Here is a 25,341-nt window from a genome sequence, read left to right as displayed (position 1 = left end):
CATAGTACCTGTCTTCTAAGCTCTTTGCGGATGTTAGCCAAATAATCCTTTTAATAGCTTTTGTGAGTTAAAAGGGTAGGTAACTGTCATAAGGCTAAATGATTGCATAGATGAATTTACTTGTGGCCAAAAGAAATCAATTGTAATTTAAATTTTTGTCTTTGGACTGGTTATGCTACCAGACGTCAACTTTCTCCTTAGGAATCTACCATGTGCATTGAAGTATATGTCTGTGATGGTATATGGGTCTAGATTAGTTACAGATTATCCAGAGTAACGTGATTGAACATTTCCAGTTTTTAACCTGTGGGTGTACGCAAGCTCAGAATACTCAGCTGGTTGGCCTGGTTCAGATCTGTGAAGTATCCATTAATAACTTGAGTCGTCATATTTCATAGGGTGTTTGGATGTAAAAGAATATTTGCCAGAATTTTAAGACCATGGGTCCGTTGCAAACCATGTCAAAGCTCCCACTGAAGGCAAAGTGAAGAAGGAGGGTGAGGCTTTAATGGACCATTTAAAAAAAAGAATAAATTGGAAGATGATATAAGAAAATTCAGTGGTTCCAGGGAGCATTTTTCTTAACCATGGCTATATTTAGTGATTGGTACACATTCTACTGCCTTTTAGCAGAGGGATGGATTGGGTGATTGAGAAGGATCCTGAAGGCGCCTGTCTTTGGGTTTGTTTTTTTTTTTTTAACGAGAAGTGATTTGGCGCTACTGCCTGGTGAAACTGCTGTAAGGTTGCCCTCTGTAAGCCAGTTGTATAATATTAAGCCAGATAACAAGAAGTCAGAAAGTATTTGGCTTTCAGAGAGATCTCTGACATTCTTGTATCATTTCATTGTGTCTTACAGAATGGTGAATAACACTGAAGACCCCCAAGAGGCTTTATAACGTCCCATCCCCATGTAAAGTATGCTCAGAACTTTTCCAGTAGTGTAAGTATAAGCTAAAAACCCCACAAAAACCCACTGTTGAGAGCTCAGGAGTTGTTTGGGGGGGGTTCTGTTAATTTGTCTAAAAAGAGCAGAGAAATGGTTACTGTGATTATCAGCAGTTTGCTAAATTGGGGAGTTCCACTGGTTTGGTTACTTGCTAGATGTCTAAACCAGGGAGCAGTAACATTTAATTCCTCGCTTGGTCTGGCTGTTAATATTATTTCTACTACTACTTTTCTGTCGCTGAGAGAAGGAAAATCATGCAGTTCTTAGAAACTCAGCCTTGATCAGAGGAAGGGTATTGTTAAAAGAGAGATCTCCATGCATCTACTGAACATACTAGAGGGATACCAGAGCTGTGCAAGAGAGTTTAGCACCACTACAGACTTGGTGAAAGGGGATCAGTACACCATTAACGTAGTATTACGTAGCAAAGGCAGAAAACCTAGGGCACCTAACCTAACATTCGAATTGGATGTGTTGGTCCAAGCAACCACTATCTTGAATCCCAGTACGAATTGAGGTTGTCTAAATCTCATCCTTCAATTTGAGCCTGTTAGTTGCTGCTTTTAAATGACTTCTGTCATGAATCTTCAATGTAATTGGGATCTATGCTGTTTCTTCAATAAATAAGCACATGAATTCAAAGTTTGAAGCTTGTCAGGCTGAAAGGAAAGGCTTGACCTGTACTGTGCTGTCATCCATCTCTCTCACTGGCCAGTCCTATGTCACTGTTCCCCATACCTCTTTTACCCGCACAACCAAATGCTTGTCCACTGGCAATCAGATTCTTGAGATACTTTGACCTCTTGACTTCTGATTGTACCTTCTGTCAGGCTGAGTTGGAAGGAGAAACCCTGTATACAGAATAGCTAGCAAGAAACTGGGCTGCTGTGAATGCAGTCAAATTTTTCCAGGTGGGTTATTTCAAGGATGAAGATTATTCATCTAGCACGTGGACATTCATAGTGCAAGTGGCAGTGCAGCCACAGACTTCTGTAGAGGGAACCACAGCAAAAAGTAACGACTGCCAGGGGTTTTGTGTTGGAAACTAAACTACCAATGTATTTCAAAAAGCCTTCTTGATATAACCATTAATTAGTTATTTTTTATTGCTGGTGGCTTAGTCTTCTCTTCAAAACTAGTGGTTTCCTACTTTGTTGCCAGCCCCCTGAGCCACCTCCTCTTCTTTCTTTTTAGCTGGAAGTATGTTGGATTTCAGTATTAAAATCACCACTTGAAATTGTAAAGATCTAGTTCACAGCAGGAAAGGAGGTAAGGCCACACTGCCCTGTTCATCTTTATTATACTGGTAATTCAGAGTTTGCAGAGTGATCTTAGAGCTCCTCTGTGCTTTGCGTGAGCACAAGGACGGTCTGTCAGCTTTAACTTTGAATCAGACTTTTAACATAAATTTCCAAACTGTAAATTATATAGTTTTAATTTCCTGTGCTTTCACTAGATTTCAGTCATGTTCTGCCCCCGTGCAGTTTTAGTTGGATATCGCGTTGTTCTGTTGCTTTCTGGAATTGGTGGCACATTGATGTGCCCTGTTAATCAGCTGCCACCCTCCATCAGAGATGTAGCAGCTTTTTCAATTTATTCCAGTATATGTGCAGTTAATACGGTCATCGAGAATGCAGTATAAGTGTAGGTGAATAATTTTTGACTGAAAGCTGGGGTGAACCTATTTGGAGGGGATTAGAGAGTATCAAATTAGAGGAAATCGGCCAAGATGACCCATTTAGGCATAAAGTTTCTGGATTAAACCATAGGTATTTTTTAAAATGGATAAGCGGGCGTCGTGATTTCAGAAAGGGAACAAAGAAAACAAAATCTTTGCGGGGGGGTGGTGGTGGGGGAGTTTTAACTTAAATACTGAATAAGATTAAAATGGAACAGTCTTAAAACTACCATGGTTAGAGAGTAGTTTGGTTACTCCTACCATGGGGCAGCATCTTCTGTCAGAAGAGCAAAGTAGGCAGCTGGTTACCATTTTACCTACCTAATTTTTATCCACCGTTGGATGAGAGTCAGTACTTGAGAGGAATTTGAGGCAAGGTGTGAACACAAGACTCTTGATTTTGGTCTCACAAGAATTAGTCATTTATCTGAAACTAAGTCCTTCTGTAGCCAATGCAAGTACATCTCTATTGGGCTCTCCGTAAATATAATGGGAGGAGTTACTTGTACTTTACAGGCTCACAGCAGCATTGGTTAATTAATAGGTGTTACTAGTGAGATATGACCATCAGTATGTGTGTTGCATGTTTCAAAATATAACTTCTGATAGAACTAGACAGTTTCAACATTGTCACTTAAAGTTTACCTGAATTATCAGGCCGGTGCTTATGAAGCTAACTGCCAGCAATGACAGAGCTGTCTTGGGAGTGAGTAAAAGCCTGCTGAGTGGAAAGAAAATCAGTGTGAGTAATGCAGATGAAAAAGGACTAGATTGAAGCCTTGTCATCATTTAGGAAAAACAACAGAAAGAAAGGAACGAGTGTGTGACCGATACCAAAGTCAGCACCCACTGAAGAGCAGAAAGTGGAGTTACAGTGGCTTAGAAAGTCACCACACGGCTGAGCTGTGTTACCCGTCCAGCTTCCTTGAAATGCGACACAAAACATGTTCATTAAACTTGGGTGAAAGAGGACTCAGCTAATTTGCTCTTTGTGTCTTCAGTGACAAGTTATCTTGTAAATAGTTCATGGCTGTAGGAATGTTCAGTTGGCATTTTAAGCTTCCTTAACTGAAACGTTGTCTTGTCTGAGCCCTTAGTTTTACTTTAAGATAAACCAGATGAGTTAATCCATGATTTCACAGGCAACTAAGCCACTCTGAAAGGGACCTAAAAGAAATCCTGGTGCATGTGTGCCTCCTATGCCTACTTCTGCTTTTGGCCAAAAGGGCTTGTCCCCCATCTGTTTAGTTGGTAATAGCAACCATCAGAGCCTTCTCTAAGCTAATTCAGCTTGCTAACCCAGGCAGAAACTAGCTACAGGTGGGTTGGTTGGGTTGATTGATTTTTCTTGCTGGGTTAGTGAACTGAACTCGTTTGTGGATATTTCCACCAAGTCCTGGAGCTATGCAGAAGAGCAGGTCGTAGGTCGGTTCATGCTCTTCCATGCATCTGCAGCCTCAGGACTTGCATCTCTAGGTGTTCTCCTCCTGCTCTGAGCAGGACACAGAAAGATCTGGACTTGCCCTCAGAGTGTAGACTGGGTCTTCTCTATGTCATGCAAGAGGAAATTTCTCTAGTTCAGGTCTGGGCTACACTAAGAGATGTTTGTTGCTTTAAGAGCATTACTTAGGACATGTGCTTCTTTTTGAAATGCTTTTAAATAAAATAAAACTCTAATATGGAAGCAACTGTGGCCAGAAGCCCATGTTTTTGCCATTATGATTTATAGTCTTCAAGGAGCTGCTGTTATCTATTCCTGAGTTCTTCTCCAAGTATAATCTCTGTCTTCACTAAGACTGTGTGCCAGTAAAACTACACTTGCAAACTGTTTTCTAGTGGGAAAAAAATTTGCTTTATAGTTAAGCACAAAATTAGGGGTAGGTAAGTTTCAGTTATTTACTGGGTTTGGATTTTAGTTTTCTGAAGTAACAAGATTTCTCTTTTAAGAAAGTGTGTTGATTGTTACTGCTGGTGATAGGTCCTGAGGGAGAACGAAGGTGCCTGAAATACTTCAGAATGTCTCTTTTTCTTTACGTGTGGAAGAGAGGTGGTGGAAATCCTGGTGATGGCATTCCTTGAAACTTGTCCTACACCTTGTCATATCTGATGCTATAGATGGACCCTGTAGGATGGCTGTATGCGTGGTGAGAAAATGCTCCAAAGTTTGGCCAGGCACTTGGTCTGCCTTCTTGCAGAATGCCTGTGTGACTTTGAACAAGTCATTTTGACGTGCCTGAAGGCCAGCCCCTTTCTGTGAGCTCTTGGTCTCAAAAATCAGCAGAGTTTTAGTTCCTTGCCTCACAGGGATATTCTATAGAAAGATGTGTTTCAAGTATTTAGATACTCCAGCTAGCAGAATTAATAGAGCAGAATTCTGAGATTCTGTCTGGATTTTAATAAAGGATTGGTAAATTCTGAAGTGAACTGGAGGAGGCAGAAGACAGCAGTATACCTACCCCTGGAATCTTGACAGTTGAAAATTCGTGACTTGCCAGTCTGGTGTCTAGCTTAGGCCCACGTCTCAGTTTTATTGCCACAATGACTCTGTTTCTTCACATGGGTTAAAGATGGTATTTCGGTGTCTTGGTGAGATTTGCTTAGCTGTGTAACTCAAGCGCCCAAGTCCTGCCCTGATTCTGTTACAGAGCTTGGATATCCAAAGTTTAGTTTTTGGCTCCTGAATCCAAGAGCTCCTCCTTTGCTCTTGGCACTGGTTTGGGCTTTGGGCCCTGGTTCAGCACTCAGCTGCCACTACAGCTTTTCTCTCTTATTTGTTAGTCCTTCTGATTCCTCGTTCTGCCCTTGAATCCAGCCTCAGAGTTTGAATTCTTGCCTCGTTGCTGTAGAATTGCAACAATAGTAGGAAACCCAGATTTTAGAAGTAGCGAAGGTTAGGGTTAGACAGATAAGGTGTCAGTGTGATCAGTCTGTGCCTTGAGTTGAATTCAGAAGTATCTGGCTCCCAGCCCTGTGCTTAGTCAGAGGTCGGTCCCTTTTGTAAGACTTGGATTATGACAATAATTGGCATTTATATTATATTTTTGCCTTGTAAGATCGATCTCAAGTTCTCTCTCTCTCTCTCTTTCCCAAAGATGTAAAGCCGATACTATAAAGCGGAGTCAGTTATTTACCCAAGTGGAATCAGTGGCAAAACTGCTAGGGTTTGCTTACTGCCAGTGTGCCAGCATCCAGTAAAAAATACTTCATCGGTGGTGAAGAACTTCAAAGACTGAGTGGAAGAATAGCTTATGTAGAAGTAGTGAATCTGGGTTTGGGGCTCTTTAACTAGCTGAGAAACTTGAAGCCTCCTGAAGAAATGATATGTTGATATTCTGCTCTCAGCTTGCCTTCTATAATTTGTGTAGCGGTGAGTATTTGATTACGTTGGATTTATTTTCAGAAGTTTCAGGCTGCTCTTATTAACTGTCACCATTTTGATCGAAAGCGTATGGCAGTGTTCTGCATTCATAAGACAGTGTTTTGCATTCATAAACAGAACCGGTGACGTTTAACCTCGATAGATCAGCTTGTAGTCTGATTTCACTCCTTGCTGCAATGTGAAGCTTTCGTTTCCCTGGGATGAGAGCAGTCATTACAAGCATTACATTTTGTTTGTGAATCAGGATGAATGGGAGTAGAGTCCTCTTTGAAAATCAGAACTAAGAGATGCAACTGCAGGAGATAATTATGTTAACGTATGGATAAGGATGGCTCTGTGTTCGTTGATATGATGAGCACTTGAGGCCTGATTTTTTTTCTCTCTCTTGAAAACTGGTACAACTCCACTGAAAATACTGGAGTTGCAACTGATGAGCATAAGTGTTGGCTCAGATGAGTCAGATCCTTAATCCTCTGTTGCGCCCCAGAATTCATAGCATCAGCTACTGATTTGAAGGCAGCTTTGCTTAACATGGTACAAAGCTTTGGGCGTTTCTGAAATATTTAAATTGGCTGTAAATAAAAGGAGATGCACTTGTTCAGTAAGAATGGAAAAGGCCAAAGCTTGAATTTCGGTGGACTAGATAGTGTTATGCCCTAAATGCCCCAATTTTGTTTCAATGGTGTCTTAGAGCTGCACTCGATGGGTCACAATCTTTGCCTCTGAATGTGTGTGTACGGTGTGCACCATTTACTCTCTGATATACATCAACTGCTCTGTTTGTGGAACAGCTACAGCTCAGAATGAAAGTCCCTCTCTTGAGCATCTTGTAAGAACCAGCTGCATCCTTTGGGATGGGTAACAGTGGGTGAGATGTAGAAAAGGAAGAAGTGAATGAAACTTTGCTTGGGTCCTTGGATTTCATAAAAATGTACGGAGAGAGAAACAAGCTTGCATAATATAAAGCATGGTTAAAAAAATCAACAGACGGGGCAGGTGGAAGTAGAGTTTCTTTGTAGTCACTGGTTCTGATAGAAAGCATCCGGAGCGGTAGTTCATGTGAATTAGGTTGTTGAATATCAGGCTGGTTGATAAGCAAATTATATTGCCTTTGGAAATAGCAGTGCCATCCTTAATATCCATTTTTGCTTGCTGTCTAGATCAGAGACCTCATGCAGAAAGGAAACATAGCAGCCCAGACCTACCGAATCAGGACCTTTACACTGGTGCATGGTCTGGGGACTGGCCATGCAAAGCCAGCACAGCTGCTCTCTCTGCTATGTTTTTAATAGCTGGAGGACATCCATCTCCACAGTTGTTCAGACACAAGTTCTCACTAGTAGTATATGCACATACACATAAGAAGAAGCTGGCAGGCTAAGGAGTTCAAGCTGTGAGAAAGACCGTGATAGTTAAAACACTTTAGTTAACCAGTTGTAGAAAGTAATTTTTTTGCTATATACTTTGGGATAACCTACTTGAGCTGAAAAGCCACAACTTGACCTTGTGATTTTGTCCTTCCATTTAAAGGGTGAGATTGTGTTCAATGACACCAAGAAAGTGCATGTTATTTTGCAAAAAAATGATGGTGCTATAAAAGATAAGATTACAAATTCTGGAGATATTGTTAACAGGACAGTGTAGTGCTGTTAGGCTCCTGCCCTGGACCAGCAGTAGATGCCATATGTCAAAGAAGGGTTGAAGTTGGCATCTCTCCCCATCCTGTTTGGGTGTGTCACAGTTGATGTGACTTTATCAGAATCATTCTTAAACCAATTACCAGACCTAGGATCCTGTTCTGAACACTTTGGCTCTAGCCCACATCCATATTATGCAGATTATACCAAATATAGGTCTTATATCAAAAAGCACAACTGGTTTTGTAAGTCTTGAGCTTTGCAGAGCTTATTAGATAAAGCAGTTGATTTTTAATGGAAATTTGGAGAAGGACCTCTGCAGAAGAGGATCTCTTCAGTGATGCTAGAGTACTTCTACTCATGTACAGTGAGTAGAAGAGTGGAAAAAATGATTTCTTGTGATCATTAAAGAGTCCAGAGCCATTTTCTCAAGTGTTAGAGGTGTTAAGGCTGGTGTCTGGCCTTATTCCCAAATGGGTAATTGAATTGCTTTGAACTTCTGCAAGTTCAATTGGACATGGACTTCGCTCGTAGCTGTTTTTATGGGATTATTCTGCTGTGTTCCATCACCTAGAGAGTTAGTGTCGGGTAAATGATTCTTGTATCTGTGTGGGCTTGGGCTATGATAGTGAGTGAGAAAACCTTGCTGTGTTTTTCCTTACTTTTCTCTCTAAGATGCAGGAAGATAAGGGAAGAGAACACCTCTGTATCTGGCCATCTACCCCCACTCAAGATCAGTACTTTCAAAGTGGGGAGGGAGCCCCATATCTAAAGGGTGAAATTCATACAAAAACCAAGCTAAATAAGTCTTGGTGGTATGACAAGGAAAAGCAATGGTATTGAAAGCAATTATGCCCCTAAGTAGCCTTCACTCCAGAAAGTGGTGTTAGAAATGAAAAAGAGCAGTGCTGCATCTGGCTGGTTGAGACCTGCTGGATATTTTATGTCTGTGGATTTGGGAGGGAAAATAAGTTCTTTTTCATTTAGCTCCTTATAGTTCTCCCTTCAATCTGATATTCAGGTACCTCAGGTTCCTTTTGGATGAGCCAGGAAAGATAAGCATGAAGTGTTAAGGCTTTATAGTGAGAGGCAGTAAGTGGAAATGGGCCATCTTACTTGGGGTGTGACTGCCAACTTAATGTAAGAAATGTAAACACATTTGATACTTTAAGCTGCCTTTTTTCTGTCAGGATCTAAATAAACTTGATCCATTTTAAGGGCCAGATTCAGTTGTTAAAAAAAAAATTGTTAATTTTAGTTTTGAGTTTAATTGGAACTTTGCAGAGGTCTTGCTTTTGAAATTTCAGGGAGAAAAATGCATGGAGATTCTCCCTTGGTTGGCTCTCTTTTTCGGGTATCTCCCGAAGGAAATTTGACATTGTAACTGGTGAGAGTTTTGCTAACTGATGAGAAGGTAAAACATGTGATTATAAGCTAAGATCTGCTAGCATTGAGGGTGTTTTGCTACATTGGCAGCAAAGTTTGCCAAAGTTTGACCACAGCGAAGCAGTTGGTCCACAGTCTTTGTTCTCAGGAAGAATATTTACAATCTTTATTTCTACTGCACAACCCCAATCATTCTGCTTGTCCCTGTCTTATTTTACTTCTTGTTACTTTTGCAGTTGATTGTATTTCACAAGGAAAAAAGAGGGGGGAAGCAAACTGAATTATAGCTAGCCAGAGGAATTCAGGAGGTGTCGTGGTTTAACCCCAGCCGGCACCTAAGCCCCACGCAGCTGCTCGCTTGCTCCCCCCCGGTGGGATGGGGGAGAGAATCGGAAGGGTAAAAGTGAGAAAACTCGTGGGTTGAGATAAAGACAGTTGCATAGGTAAAGCAAAAGCCACGTGCAAGCAAAGCAAACCAAGGGATTAATTCCCTGCTTCCCATGGGCAGGCAGGGGCTCAGCCACCTCCAGGAAAGCAGCGCTCCGTCACATGTAACAGTGACTTGGGCAGACAAACACCATCACTCCCAATGTCCCCCCTTCCTCCTTCTCCCCCAGCTCCATGTGCTGAGCGTGACGCCATGGGGTGTGGGACATCCCTTGGGTCAGCTGGGCTCAGCTGTCCCGGCCGTGTCCCCTCCCAGCTCCTTGTGCCCCCCAGCCTGCTCGCTGTGGGGTGGGGTGAGAGGCAGCCGAGGCCTTGGCTCTGTGCAAGCACTGCTCAGCAACAGCTGAAACATCCCCGTGTTATCAGCACAAACCCAACACACAGCCCCACACCAGCTACTGTGAAGAAAATTAACTCTATCACAGCCAAAACCAGGACAGGAGGATAAGAGGCTTGTAGAGCAATATGGGGGGGATGAAGTAGTGGAGAATATCCATTAATTAATGAGGTGAATGAAATGATGATGATTCTAAAATGGGTGATTTCCTTACCTGCTTTGTAAATTGATCTTTAAACAGAATAAGTTTATTAAAATATTTTAAAAAGGGAAAATAACTGAAGCCCTGCTAGAATAACAGTTCTAAATAATGTTACTGTAGTTATTCATTAAAAAGCAGTAGATAGTTGGCAATGTTGGAACATGTTCAATAATACCAGGTTTTGCAATATTTGTTTTGGGTTTTTAATGGAAAATTCCCAGTTCCTGCAGTTGTTTTCAGTACATAAAACTCACTCAGAAGCATTGTTTCTAGATCTCATGGTTGTGTATAAAAGCATGTGAAAATATGAATAAGAGTACCAAATGAAGACCAATAACAAGTATGTCAGATGCAATGTATGCTGTGTAAGTATAAGCAAGGCAGTTTCTACATCTGTGTATGACATTAATGAGACTGGCAGTGAGATACTGTATCTGATTTTGGTGTTCATATCTTTTTAAGTGTTAAAAAAATTACACAGAAGTTGTCTAAAAGGGTTGGAGGGCTAGAAGGCTACCTTGCATGGACAGACACACTGCTGGGATCATTGACTTTGGTTTTTTTTCTTTTTTTGGTTTTTTTCTTTTTTCAAATTGCCAACATATTTCCAGTGATTGTGTTAAACATAGTATAATGGATTTAATCTGACAGTAGGTTTGCTGCTCTTAGATTACTTTCTGCAAGCCTTTTAGCAGCAGTCCACAGATTAACAGCACTCTGTAGAACTCAAGTGGGATATCATTGAATATCTTACTCTTACGGCAACAGATGGCCTTGTCCAGCAGTCCTTGCATCCCTGTGCGATTGAAATTACTGCACATGCACAGCAGATCCCCGCTGCATCAAAGTGGGACAAATTGGAGGCCAGATCACTTTCCCCCACATACAGCTGCGTACAACAGAAGGTCAACCGTTTCTCTTGCATGTTAGAACACTGGAGTTCATTATGTGTAATTCACTAGTAATTCACTAAAGGATACTTAGGATTCACTAAAGGGTTATGTGTAATTCACCAAAGGATATTAATTTGGCCTGAGAACCCAGATCTGGAAGCTCAGCCCTGACATTTTAGACAAATCGGGGATCACACCCAAATTTTAAAGGGAATGACTGTCCGTGGCAACAGACTGCTGCAGGAAATGGTAAGTTCTGTGTTGCTTGACATTTTTGAAGCCATCTGGAAAGTCATGCTTTTGTCAGATGCGAGTTTTTCTGTTCACAGGGCTAGAAGGACAAAAGTTTTGGTTTTTTTTAAGTCTGTGGCAAACTGGAGATTAAACTAGATAATCTAAAGTATATTTTGGTATTAAACGTCGAAGAGTCAGTAAAACAGGAATTTTGCGTAGAGGTAGTTCTGGGTGGAGGTTCTGGTTCATTAAATCCTCCAGTTTGACAAGCACTTGAGCACATGACACTTGGTGTTCACAGATAAATGAACCAGGAAATGGTGACATGAGAAATACAGGTAAGAAATGCCAAAAATGGGTTTATCTCTAACGAAAGGCGAGCTGATATATCTAGTGAAAACCATCTCAAGGCCAGATGTTTAAGAAGAGATTTTCTATTTGAAAACCATGCTACTCAGAGCTGACGTGGGGGACTTTCAGGCTGTACAGGAGTTCGTGATGTGAGTCAGTAAGTCAGTGTGACACTTCTCACAAAGCTTGGAGGAAATGATTGAGCAGCCCTGCCTTCCCCAACGCAGAGGCCAAACCTAGAACACAATGTCTGTTTCAAAATGCTCCTTGTCCACCTCTGAATGTCTCAGTCTGAGGTACGACTTCCAAATTATAGTTGTTACAATTCCGGTCAGTTGCTAGTCTACTGCTGCATTGGCTGCTGTGCCCTCCTTTTAGTAGAATAATCTGTGTGCTTGTCTTCTAAAATTTAAAATTGCTTGTACGTTTTCAGTAATCAATTGTCCAAAGAACAGCACATTCCTGTTGGACTAAAGCACTTATATGGCTGTAGTCTGTCTTCTCCCATAGTCATTTTCTTGGATGGGAGTCATCCCCTTGCATTGTCCTCCTGCTTCTTTCTCCCACGTAAACACTGTTGAAACAACGCAAGGGGTTTGATAGTTGCTTTGTGAGACCAAAGATAGGAGCTTCTTCTCATTTCTGTATTTTCCAGGCTGCAAATGCCATTTATGCATCCTGACTTTGTAGCACCATGTCTGTACAGTTACACTCTACAACTCTACTAAGCAAGCTAGTTCTCGGTGCTGTTCTTCAGCCCCAAGGCCACTTGGCCACATCCGTATTACCAGACGCTCTTAGCCTTGAGGCTGAGTGGCTGCATCCAAACAGAGTGTTTGTGGTTTCTGCTCCATGCAAAATCTTGAGAAAAGCCTGAGGGTTGGTCAGGAGTGCACTGGTTGACCAAAACTGTGCCAAAGACAGTTACAGTGTTTTAATAATGTTGCAGACGACTCTGTGTAGGTGCTACAGTGCCTCTTCATGAGCACTATTTAATTTACTAGTATTGACATGGCTATACCCTCTGACTCAAGGACAGACCTGTTTCCATTGCTTAGTCAGGTCTGTGTTGTGAGATGTTACTCTCCTGAAGAGGTTTCCTCGCTATACCCCCAAAACCTACAGGCTTGGTTTCCTTTACCGTGATTCTTGGTTTCCTTTATTGTGATTCATGAATCTGAAAAAAGATTAAATGCAGCAATTGAAAAAGTTTTGTCACTTTGTGGCTCCTGTTGGGGACTTCTCTGTGCCAGTGCAGAAATGGAAATGAGGAGTGATCTTCAAAATTTGTAGAGAGGAATAGGCAGCCCTGTCCCTGGAAAGTCCTGGAAAGTCCAGCATAATTGTGACAGCCATCATCCCTCTTTCGGTTTTCATAGGGTCCTTGGAATTCTTCCTTGACTTCCCTGAGGCTGCTGTTTGTCTGCCCTTGCTTGTAGGGATTGTACATTAGCTCTGTCACGTCTCCTGGAGTTTGAGTGATCTCTTCACCCTGCTCTCCTGCAGGAATTGTAATAAACCCTTGACTCATAAGAAGATTCGCAAGAAGGATGGAAAATGCCTTGATCTCTTTGCCAAGTTCTGTCTGTCCTCCATCTGCCATCCCTTCTTCTCAAGATCCTGAGTTCTGAAGGAGGTGATCTTGTCATTTGTATGCCATTTGGAGGATCTGTAGTGAGGAGACTTAGGAAGGAAAAGAGATTAAGGGAGCATATTATTTTTTTTTTTTTTTTTCAGTTCCATTTCTGGGCTTTTCAGCAAATACATGTTCATTGTTCTGGCACCTTGGGAAGTTTAGGAGTTAAAAATGCTTTTGATGAGCCACCATGATGATTGAGTTACATGAGAAGCCTGCCTTTGGAGGGGAAAAGGCTGTAGACTTATTTCTTTAAATGAAAGCTCACTAGTAATTGGATGTGCTGCACTTCCCTTGTTAGGGCAGGCGATCTGTGACAACATTCCAGGTTCAAAAGTTACTAACTTCAGAAATCAAACTTCAGAAATGGGACTTCAGTCAAATCAACTTTGATCCTGCAGGTCACTAGAGTTTCCGCTAGGTGTGGTTTTATCTTCTTTTTTTCAAGGTAGCAACAAAAAGGGCAACTTGAACACTTCATACTTAAGATTCGAAAGAGTTGAGATTCATAAATCTCATGTCATAACTGGTTAAAGCTTCTCCAGAAAAACTCAACCGCTGGCCTCGACCTAACAGTTTTGGAATCTGGGATTTCTCTCTGGTGCATGCTTAGCAATGGGCAAAATTTTTTCTGAAATCAAGTTGCAGCCTTAATTACCGAGCAACTGCTTTCTCTCTGTAGCAGTGGTTTATCAAAAGCGAAAGGGTCCTTACTGCAGGTTTATTGTGGAAGGTGCAGGGGATGCTAGTAGAAGAGAGAAATGCTATTTGAGCACTTCAAAGTAAATAAGCCCTTCTGCTACATACTGAGACTAGCATTCATGGGAGGTTGCCTGCTGGGCTTGTTTGGAGGTGGATTGTTGGGCTGCCGGCTCTGTCATATGTGTGACTTAAAGTTTTGGACCAGAATTGATCTTTCCTGCATGTAAGGTACTTTCTGTGTACCACAGAGAACTATTGAACTGAAGTATGTGCTTTTACATTCTACCTTGTTTTTAGTCTGCTGGAAACCATGTCTCACTACACAGACGAACCAAGATTTACCATAGAGCAGATAGACCTGCTTCAGCGCCTGAGACGTACGGGAATGACCAGACATGAAATCCTCCACGCGCTGGAAACCTTGGATCGTCTTGATCAAGAGCATAGTGACAAATTTGGAAGAAGGTCTAGCTACGGAGGTGGTTCCTACAGCAACAGTACCAACAATGTCCCAGCATCTTCCTCTACAGCCACAGCTTCAACGCAGACCCAGCATTCTGGGATGTCCCCGTCACCGAGCAACAGTTACGACACCTCCCCACAGCCTTGCACTACTAATCAGAACGGGAGGGAGAGTAACGAGAGGTTGTCTGCATTCAACGGGAAGATGTCACCTACCCGCTACCCACTTGCAAACAGCTTGGCTCAAAGGTCATATAGTTTTGAAGCTTCTGAAGAGGACTTGGACATTGATGACAAAGTGGAGGAACTGATGAGGTTAGTAGAAGTCTTTGTAAAAAGTTTGGAAAGTCAGAGTGAGAAGTCCCTCAGAAGAAATCTGCATGTTGGAGGACTGCTGTAGTAGTGATAGGTATTATCAAGAAAGCAGGAACTGCGTTAGGCAGATATTCCCCAGCTAGTTCCCTGACGGTCACTGTCTCGGTACCTCTCACCTGCCTCTTAGTCTTGCGCAGACGACCCCCGTCCCTGTGTGGGTGTCCCACAATCTGTTTTACTGTTGAAATATTTTTTCCCATGCTGTACCAAAAATTGAAATTGATGTTAGCGCACTAATTTTCCACCCTACTCTTATTCAGAAGGCTTCTGACTGAGTGTCAATTCACATGACTCCTGTTCCACTACTTCATACCGGTTGCATTTCCTTCCATATGTAGGGGGAGTAGGGAATCTGCTTGGTTAATGCTTTCCACTGGGATCTGCAGAGCATGTATGTTATCTGTTTGTGGCAGGGGCTGACTCTCTCTGGGATTTGCACAGTCTGCAGATTGGCATAGGAAAATACAAATAATAAAGAAAAAGCAGAAGTCTTCAGTGAGAGCCAGTTGTTTTTTTTTTTTTTTCCACACTGACCTTCCTTTACTTTTAGCAGCTTCCTTTTCAGCATTATGGCAAAGATGAAAGGAAGGGATTGTACCACTGAGGATGAAAGTCGGAGTCAGTGGGCTTGATAGCAAAAAGAAATAAGAGGAAAGGCCAAATGTCTCAAAACAGTTTTGGTCATAATGTTGGAATGTCTTTTTTTCCCCAAAATTGCAACATTTGTGAAGTACCTATGAGAGAACTGGGGTACATAAGCTCCAGGATGAAAATATGTTTGAAGTGGTTTGGAGATTTAGGGTAAAGGTGTGGCTTTTGGGGGAGAGGATTAGAGATGAGCAGTAAGAAAAGAAAACCAACCTCATCTACTGTCAGCTGCAGAATAATGGAATAATGCAGGAAGGTGGTGAGTATAGCAGTATGCAGGAGTTCCCATTGCTGAAGTTTAATTATTCCTTTGAGTTTTGGGTTCAGAAATAAAAATGAACTCACAACGTAGCATTTATTTTGCATTTACATTAGCAAGCTTGAATCTGCCTTGAATGCTGCTGGGGCAGAAGGGGAGAAGGGGAAGGGAAATTACCAAATAATAAAGGCTAATAAAGTCTGCTTTTAATTGTCTGCCCTTCTCAGGAAGGGAGGGAGGAAGAGGAGGGGAAAGTGTGTGTTTACTGCAATTGAAATTTGCTGTGTATCGCAGTCCCGGTGCAATCTCCAAATTATTTCCTTTTTAGCACAGTTGTAGTCCCTTCTGAACTATCTTTGCACACCTTGTAAAAATCATACAAAGGCTTTAAATAACTGGCACTTGTTCATTCAGTGCAAGCTGTGGACTAAGGAGGTAGTGGTGGGGGGATAGAGGTTGCAAAATCTTTTCTCCTTCGGGTCTTTTCCTTGAAAGGTTGGAGAAGGTTTGTGTATGTATATTCATTTGTGTAGCTAACCATGCAGACCCTGCTATCCTTTATTTTTTATTTTTGTGCCTCATTTTTATGACTGAGGTTTTTATGCTGGTATGAGAGATTTATTCATCCCTGTGTAATGAAACTTTGTACATTCCATATGGCAGTGCTGCACCTAATATGAATTATATAGGACATGAGTCATCCATTCTCCTGCTAGGGTACTTTGATCAAACGTGACACTTGTTAGAAGTGTCCACCGGTGAGGCACTTTGACTATTTTAATGCCTGCCTTCCCCACTCCTTGCCCCCTAAATAAAGGAAATAAAGCCATTTTGCATCTTCAGAGTGCGCTTTGGTCTGTCCGTCTTTTTGTGTGTTCTTTCGTTTTTTTTTGTTTTGGTAGGAGGGACAGCAGTGTGATAAAGGAGGAAATCAAAGCCTTCCTAGCCAATCGGAGAATTTCCCAAGCAGTTGTTGCACAGGTAACAGGTAAGAGCTCGGGGAGTCCTTTCTTCATTTTGGGAAACTGTGTCTAACTGCCTATCTGTGCACGGTGCAGATGTTGGAATATTGCTTGGCTTTCTGCATTGCAGTGCAGATCTGTCAGCTTAGTCATGATAATGTATGCCTTTGATTTAAGACCCATTGTCCCGCACATCATGGCACTTCCCCAGTGAATCACTTTTTCTTTTTTTTTCTTTTTTTGTGGCTTGTGCTAGCAGATTTTATTTTACAGCATTATAATAAGCTCGAAGTTCTTATCTTAAAATGAAAAGTTTTCCTTAATTCTTAAATTGTTTGTTGAGTGCGGCAAATAGATTCGTATCTGCACCTCTATGTATGGGGGGAGAGAGAGAGATAATATGTATTTATATTATAAAATGTATATGAATAGTCAGGAGACACAGCTATAGCTGGTATCACTACATCCAGGAGTCAGATTATGATAGTTTGAAGTTTTTCAATCACTTGCCTTTGAGTCACGATTAATGAAAATCAGATGTGAAGTTGAGGGGATGACCATATTAGCTCAGATTTTACCTAGAAGGAGAAGTACCTCTCTTTTTGCCCTCTGCCCTGTGCCTTCTCTCTTTCACGTTCAGGACAAGTGAACAGACTGCAGTGGTATCACTTCTTCCTTGGGTGTGTTTCCAGAGCTTTACACAAAGAGTAACGGAGTCTTACTCCTGTGGGGTGCTATTAGTTCTCCTTTACAGGCTCACACTGCTTGTCCGGAACAGCGTAGCTGGGAGCATGCTTAGGATGAAGATTTGATGATAAAATACAGATAGCCCAATGCCATGTTATACCTATAACATTTATTCATTTTTAAACCCAAGCTTGAATAAAGATCTTGAAATAGATCATTTTTAAGGTTCCTTGATGACTAGGAATGCCAAATCGGCAGGAGGGAAGTTGTTCTTTTATGATATTTCCAGTATCTGAAATGTCACAAGAACCCATCTGTCTGGGAGATCTGGGTTTGCAGACATGCTAGCAGTTGAGGTAGGCAGGCAGAAACGGGTGCTTGAGCCATGGAGCCAGGAATTCCTTCCACATCTCCAACTCTTCTCTGTGATTTGGGCAAAATTACTTGTCCTTCCCTGGTTTCAATTTCATCTGTAAAATTGTGAGATTAACATTTTGTGTAACTCTAGTGTTATTAACCTTATCAGATGTTAACTCTACTCAATGCTAAGTAGAGTTGCTTAAATTGTATCTGAACTCTGAAGTTGTGGTAGTTAGAGGGTCACTCCCCTACTTTTGTGCAGTCCTTGCCTGAATATAGTCCTGGAATAACTCATCTCTGAATTAACCTCTATAACACCCTTCACATCTACCAGCAAGTCAAACTACCTTTCCCTTCAAGAGCAGTAAAGTAAAGACGAAAAAATTGCAGAAAAAGTCTTTCCAAAATAAGCGTGGGTTTTTTTGTTTTTTTTTTTTTTTCTTTTGTCAGTGGGACTGCTGCATGCAGGGCCCTTGACTCAGGTTCACCACACCAAATCTAAGACAGTGTCTGTATCAGTAAAAGGAGCTGATCTAGTTATAACTAGCTAGCTGTCTCGGTGCATGTCTTGATATCCCTGCAGGCCAGACTCTAGGGAAGTCAAGACCAGTCTCTTCGCACCTGATCATTTTGCTCCTTCCATCGTCAACCTACTCTCTTGGATTTCAGTTGTTAAAGTCATTAAGTTGGCATTTAGCCTTGGGAGCTTTCATTTGTCTTTGCCAGGCTGTGCCTCCCGTGAGTAAACGGCACCATCCACTTCGTACATGGTTGACTAAGTTTCACACCCATCCCACTCAACCCTCCTGCATAACATGGGGGGGAATCCAGAATGTACTCAGTGATCCAAGAAAGCATTACTAGACTTCGCTTTTGAGCCTGTCAGTGGGACGGAGTGAAGACTGAACTAATGGCACTGTGTTTTTACCTTGTTTTCAAGCCAAATCAATGGGAAACCAGGTAGATCTAAGGGTTAAATGGCTACGTCCTGTTGCAGCTGAGCCAGTAGGGCTTGCATGGACCTTTCAAATAAGAAAAGAAAGTGATATTTTGCATGTGATGCAGTTTCTCAAGCAGAGGTAGCTGCAAGGCTTGTGACACACCAGTCTCTTCCTCTCACTACCCTTTGCAGCTGAACTGTGTCATCCTCCATATGCTTGGTGGGAAGGGCTACGGGAGCTGATTCAGTTTAAATACAACCCACAGCCTTGTGTAAGCAGATGTGTAGTACTTATGTGCCACTATTAAGTACATAGTTATGGCTTATCTGAAAGAAATAGTAAATCTCAAAGAGATGTTTGAAGGGACCAGATTAAAGAGCGTGCTCAGTACTACCGGGAGAAACATCAGCTTCCTTTCAAAAGCACAGGATGGTGAAGAGTGACTGAAAATAGCTCGGGACAGAGACCCGGAGCAGAAAGCGTGTCCCAGGGCTCTCACTTCCAGAGCTGTCTTAGGCCTGATGAGTGCTACTTGACTTGTGTATTCTTCAGATGTTTCCAACATCCCTTCCCATTCAGCTGTGAAACAGGCTCCCAGGGAAGGCCTGGAAACCACTTTTGGTTCATTAAAAAAGCAGTTTGTACAGACAGAGGTAATACTTTGCAGAATATATGATCCCAAATGGTATCATCTCAGTATTTACAGGCTTAGTCTTACTGGTAAAGCCATTCTGTAAAGCATTCAGTAAACGAGGAAAAATAGATAAATAAAATCCAGAGCGGTCAGTAGCAGATGGCGTAGGGGAGGACTACGACAGTGAAGTGATACCTTTTCAGAATACTGTTCAGCCTCCAGTGATCCATGTCTCAGGGTCCTCTTCATCATATTGCACATCGAGGTGGAACCCTGTTCTGGCCAACGAAGAGGCTGTGAAAGAGCACGAAAGGGGGCAATTCTGCAAGAACAGATGGGCAACCCGCAGGGGCTGGTGTGCGTACAGCCTCTGTCGCCGTTTGTTGTAATACGAACACAGCAAGCTGTTTCTGGAGGCTGCAGTGCAGATGTTGGGCTTATTTGACTTGCCCATCCACTGGCTACCACCCTGCATCAGCTGGAAGTCATTTGTTTAGCACTTGAAATAAATGCAGAGTGGCGTAGCCTCAGCTTTTAGCGTTCACCTCTTCTGCCCCGGAAAGAGAGGCAAGAAAGAAATGAAATAAAAAATTTATGGCTGGCTCTGTCCAGAAGGAGAGTTGTTTGGCTTGGCTACCCATGCTGTCAACTTTCTCCTTTCAATCTCTACCAATGTCTTTACTACTCTAAAAAACTGTGTGTGTGTAATGGGAGGGGCGAATGGCATGGAGAGGGGAAAGGCGTAATAGTGCATCTGAACAGAGTGATGGCTAGGAACCTCAAACTTTGCTTCCTTAATTACAGCAGGATTTGAAGTTGGCCAAATTGGACATATAAGCGATGAACTTTGGCTAAACCAATGTATTTGCATGTCTTCAAATTGCAGATCTTGGATTAGCTCACCAGCGAGTGTACTGTTTCCCCTGTGCTTATGATCGTATTTGTCCCTGTTCTGTATCTTGTCGTGTTCTGTCCTTGGTGCAGGAACCTCTCCTGCAACTTCTGCCCCTCGAAACTTCCATTTTACCTTAATTCGCTAAGTCTTCAAGCCATATAGGATTTCATTCAGAAATATCTTTCTCCTTTTTCTCATCTTAATCCTAATATTGCAATGCACTTACACATTCCTACATCAGCCACAGTTCTACAAAGCACACTAAGCAGCCTTGCCTTTACAGACTGCAACAGTAAACAGCTTTTCCTTTTGTTTTTCCTGTGCTGCAGCGCAAGGGGATGGGAAGTGGTGGAGAGGGAGGATACGTGAGAGAGGAACACGGAGCTGAAGGTTAAAGTCAGCTGTTGCAGTAGAACAACATTTTAGGCTCTCTTAGTGTTTATAAAATTACCAGAAACTTTAAAAGTCATTTCGATAATGAATCTGTCAGGGAAAATGAAACCTGGAAGATATTCTACAGGGCTGCCTTGTACTGAGGGAAGAGGGCAGATTGGAAGATGGTAACAGAGTATTAAATGGTGACTTGAAAATAACGGAATGATTGATAAGAAGCAAAAACCTAGCACAACACTTATTAGTGCTGGTCCTAAATACAGGAGCTGCTTTTTATAGAAACTTTTTTAATGGTGTCTGTAATAAGATAAACAAGAAGCACTTGGGTTGGGCTCTGTATAAATAATCTCCTACTGATAAGAAAAATGACAGTATAAACAGGAGCTAATAATAGTTCCTGCTGAATTTCCTATCTTGTTATTTGAAGCTCCTTTTAACATAGCTGCAGCTTACTTGGGGGTAGGTATTTAGCCCTACATGTGGCAGGTGAGATGCCAAATTTTTATCAACAGTAATTTGAAGTCATGTGCTGCAATTTGCTTTAATTGCCACCAGAATTGTATTTGGGTACCAAGTAAGTTATGGTCAGAAGGCAAAGGATAAAGAGAAAAGATGCGGTCTTTTAGCTTCCAAATGTAGATGGAGGGCGGGGAAATGTTTTCAGAAATCTTTTACAGTAAAGGAGAGAGGGAGGAGTATACATAGATGAGCCCTTTGCAGCCAGGCTAAATGCTTTGATGGATGATGCCTCTGTGAGGTTTGGAACTACTACCTTTTCCATTTTTTTACATATAAGGAGTGAAGGAACAAAAAACCCTCACTTTCCCGAGGTCACAGTGGAAGCGGTCTGCGGCAGAGCAGGAATTTGAGTTTAGATTTCTCAGTTCTTAACTAGTGCCATAAAAACTAAACCACCATTAAAAAAAATCAAGAACAATAAAATGCAGAAGTCTTTTTATTTTTTTTTAAATACATAACACTTAGAGCTTTCCAGTGTGCAGTTCTGCTAACCTTCCCAATTATTCTGCTTGTACAATTCAGCCCTGTCCTACTGTCTCTCTCTTAATTGGTATGAGATCTTCAGGACTTAGCTTTGTATTATGCTAAACACACACAGAGCATCTAGCGCGGTGGAGGGCAGCCTTGAAGCACTGCTGTAACATAAATAAAGTCCCTGAAGGTTTGGAACCTACACACAGGGATGCTGAGCAAATGCAAATACAAAGAAAGTGAAACTTAACTAGTTCCATTGTGAAGAGAATTCAGAAAATTACCGATCATCTGAAATGGCAAGAAACTGGATTTTGAAAAACATTTTCCGTCCTTTTTTTTTAATACTCATGACAACACGGGAAGATTTGTTTTTCTATGATTTTGATCTTTGCAGGTTTCCTGTAAACAAGCTTTGCTAATCTTCTAAATTGATAGATGTCCTTTGCAAGCATGTATTATATGAATCTAGGACTTTGCTTACAAACTGAAGAATTAAAACACAGTCAGTTACTTTCTTCTCCAAATCTGATGTATTCCAGGTGCTTCTAAAAACCTCTTCTGAAAGAAACATTAAAGAAATGCAAAGTAGAGGTGCCGAACAAATCTATCTGTGAAGGTGAAAGCCAGTTACCAAAGACTTGATGAATAGCAGTTTTGAGGCTTATGAGCGGATTTGTACTGCAGATACCGGTTACCTTCTCTTGATGATGCATGTTGCCATTTCTTTTATGTATTCGAAAGGGAAGCTTTTTCCCCAAATAATTTATGTAGGAGGGAGCGGGGCTGGCCAGAAGACCATGCGTGTACTGTCATCCCCATTTTGCTTATAATTAGGAAGTGCACCCTGCTATGGGAAGGAGTGACATGTGACACAAGAAGTCAACATTTGAATTGCTATGATCCTTTGTGTTTACCAATTCTTTCTTCAGTATTTTCTGTGAGAAAACTAGTTGTGCTTATTACAATGTGTTCGTGTCCCTGCTGATGCTGAGCCCAGAGGATGGCAGTCTTCCTTGAGGTCTGTGGTTCAGTCTGAGAGTGAATTTCCTCAAGACAGCTGGATTTTCAGTACTCCAGAGAACTTATTTCATTAATCTGCTTCTGGCAGCAGGATGATTTCTTTTTTCCTGCCAGTGCAATTTCCTAAAGTAGCATGATTACAGACAGTGTGACAGGATGGTACTGGTGGTAGTACTAGTCATTGTCCCTATGACTCAACTGTATAAAACCCACTTGAGATGCAAGAAACTGATGTGACAACTCGGGGGTTTTTTTTAACTGAAAGAGGTGAAGGATGGGTTTGTGATTAAGACGCTGTACTGGGATCCAGGAGATCCTGGATCAGTTCTTCTGCTGCAGACTTTGCACGTGACCTTGAATCGGTCAAGCTGTTGGAATATACAGTTTTGGGGCCGAGCTGATGTACAGATGAAAGATATTTTATATCTTACAAACAAAAAGAGGAGGAGCAGTATAGATAGAGAAAACCTTTAAGAAGCTCAGCTGTCACCGCAGATCTCTGAAACAAGGAAAGAGAATAATAAAAACCAGAAAAGAATGATAGGAAGTGGGGCTTAAAGGGTCTTCTAGAGGTCATCCTAAATTCCTGTGACCATAAGCAAGATCAGCTGCCTAAGCTGTACCCAACATGTTACCTGGGTTTGCAGCACTGCTATAGAATTTTGCTAGCCAAAGAGCAAAATAGAATCATAGAATCATTTAGGTTGGAAAAGACATTTAAGATCATCCAGTCCAACCATTAACCTAACACTACCAAGTCCACCACTAAACCAGTTAAGGGGAGAGTAGCAATTTCATGTTTCCTTGTTTGGTGGCTGGATTATTTTTTAATGAAAGTAAAAACTAGGAATCATTAAGGTTGGAAAGGACCTCTAAGATCATCAGTCCAACCATCAACCCAACACCCCCATGCCCACTAAACCGTGTCCCCAAATGCCACATCTGCCCATTTTTTGAACCCCTCCAGGGATGGGGACTCCCCCACGTCTCTGGGCAGCCTGTTCCAATGCTTGACCACTCTTTCCGGGAAGAAATTTTTCCTAATATCCAATCTAAACCTCCCCTGACGTAGCTTGAGGCCATTTCCTCTTGTCCTATCACTTGTTCCTTGGGAGAAGAGCCCGACCCCCCTCCCTGCCCCCTCCTGTCAGGAGCTGCAGAGCGATCAGGTCTCCCCTCAGCCTCCTCTTCTCCAGGCTGAACACCCCCAGCTCCCTCAGCCGCTCCCCACCAGCCCTGTGCTCCAGACCCTGCCCCAGCTCCGCTGCCCTTCCCTGGACACGCTCCAGCACCCCAATGTCCTTCTTGTAGTGAGGGGCCCAAAACTGGGCACGGCATTCCAGGTGCGGCCTCACCAGCGCCGAGTACAGGGGGACGATCCCTGCCCTGCTCCTGCTGGCCACACTGTTCCTGACACAAGCCAGGATGCTGTTGGCCTCCTTGGCCACCTGGGCACACTGCTGGCTCACGTTCAGCCGCTGTCGACCAACACCCCCAGGTCCTTTTTGGCCAGGCAGCTTTCCAGCCACTCTTCCCCAAGCCTGCAGCGCTGCATGGGGTTGTTGTGCCCCAAGTGCAGGACCCAGCACTTGGCCTTGTTGACCCTCACACAGTTGGCCTCGGCCCATGGGTCCAGCCTGTCCAGGTCCCTCTGCAGGGCCATCCTACCCTCCAGCAGATCGACACTCCCACCCAGTTTGGTGTCGTCTGCAAACTCACTGAGGGTGCACTCAACCCCTCATCCAGATCATTGATAAAGATGTTAAACAAGGCTGGCCCCAAAACTGAGCCCTGGGGAACACCACTTGTGACTGGTCGCCAAATGGACAGGTATGGGCTTTTTGCTAATGCAAAAAATGCTGTGGACTGCAGTGCTATTCATGAGATGCTGTAGTCAAATAATAATGTACCGAGAATTTATAGTGCGTTCCTCGAATCTGTACGTCTCTGTGTCCTTTACAAAGCTCCATTTTGCAGACATGACTTTATAAAGTGCGAGGACTCGCAATGAGTCAAATGTGGACATGGCAATACGCAGCTTGAATCTTTTGGCTCCTGCTCCTTTGCTTTGTCTCGAGCACATTGTCTGAAGTGGCTAACATCTGTACCACTTTATGGCAGTATCAGGCAGCCTCTTGAGCAGAATTTGGATTTTCCACTATACAACTCTTGTTGAAGATACTTAATCTCTATTTATAATTTTTATCTAATAATGCTTTGCATTTATATCTTACGTTGTTATCCAAACACTCAACAAATGCTAATTCACTGCAATAAGTGTAAGTGGACTGTAGTAAACAAGCAGATTAATGGTGCTGCTACCCATTGATTAATAGGAGCCATGCAGCCAAAAGCAGTGAGGCAAACATTTGTGTCCCACAGCACTGTGTTAAAGAAATGGCTTTTATAACTCGTAACAGTAGGTGAGGAGCTGCAGATTTTCAAAACGTGGTATTTTCACTGGCTATCAGGCATCTAGATTGCTTGGTTTTCAACTAGACTGAAGCCTTGTTTTGGGCTGGAGACTTTTATCAACTCATATTGACTTCTGGTATTTAACTTGTATGCTTCCACAGTTACTTGATGTAAACTTGGCAGAATCTAAGGTTTGTGTTTGGTTGAATAATTCCATTTCCCTAGTAGTATAAACTCAGTTATGTATCCCAGTGTGGGCCCTGGGGGTGGTCAACTCGACTGCTCCGGCTGTTTCTGAGCTCTTTCAGTTGGGAGGCAAAGGCAGTCTCTGGGAGGGGGTGTTGAGGAGATCAGTAGATGTGCGGGAAACAAAACCAAAACAGGGTATGTTTTGTGGGCAGAGCTCCGCTGAAAGCTTCTGTACTCGAAAAAAACCACACCTGTCCCTTTTCCCCAGGACAATTAA

At 42.4% G+C, this 25,341-nt stretch overlaps 1 protein-coding gene across 1 annotated transcript in view; it reads left to right on the top strand.

Moving 5' to 3' along the window:
* Window positions 1-891: 891 nt before the first annotated feature.
* The window catches only part of HMBOX1 (homeobox containing 1), a 63,181-nt gene continuing 38,731 nt past the window's right edge, over window positions 892-25,341 (top strand). The window contains exons 1-3 of the mRNA XM_075707519.1: window positions 892-943; window positions 14,129-14,608; window positions 16,478-16,563. Coding sequence (XP_075563634.1) covers window positions 921-943; window positions 14,129-14,608; window positions 16,478-16,563 — 589 coding nt within the window. The 5' untranslated portion in view covers window positions 892-920. The remainder of the gene's footprint in view (window positions 944-14,128; window positions 14,609-16,477; window positions 16,564-25,341) is intronic.

Source organism: Pelecanus crispus, chromosome 3 (genome assembly GCF_030463565.1).
Source record: "Pelecanus crispus isolate bPelCri1 chromosome 3, bPelCri1.pri, whole genome shotgun sequence".
Lineage (NCBI taxonomy): Eukaryota > Metazoa > Chordata > Aves > Pelecaniformes > Pelecanidae > Pelecanus > Pelecanus crispus.
Note: the sequence above shows the minus strand (reverse complement) of the source record. Positions and strands in the feature narration are given on the sequence as shown.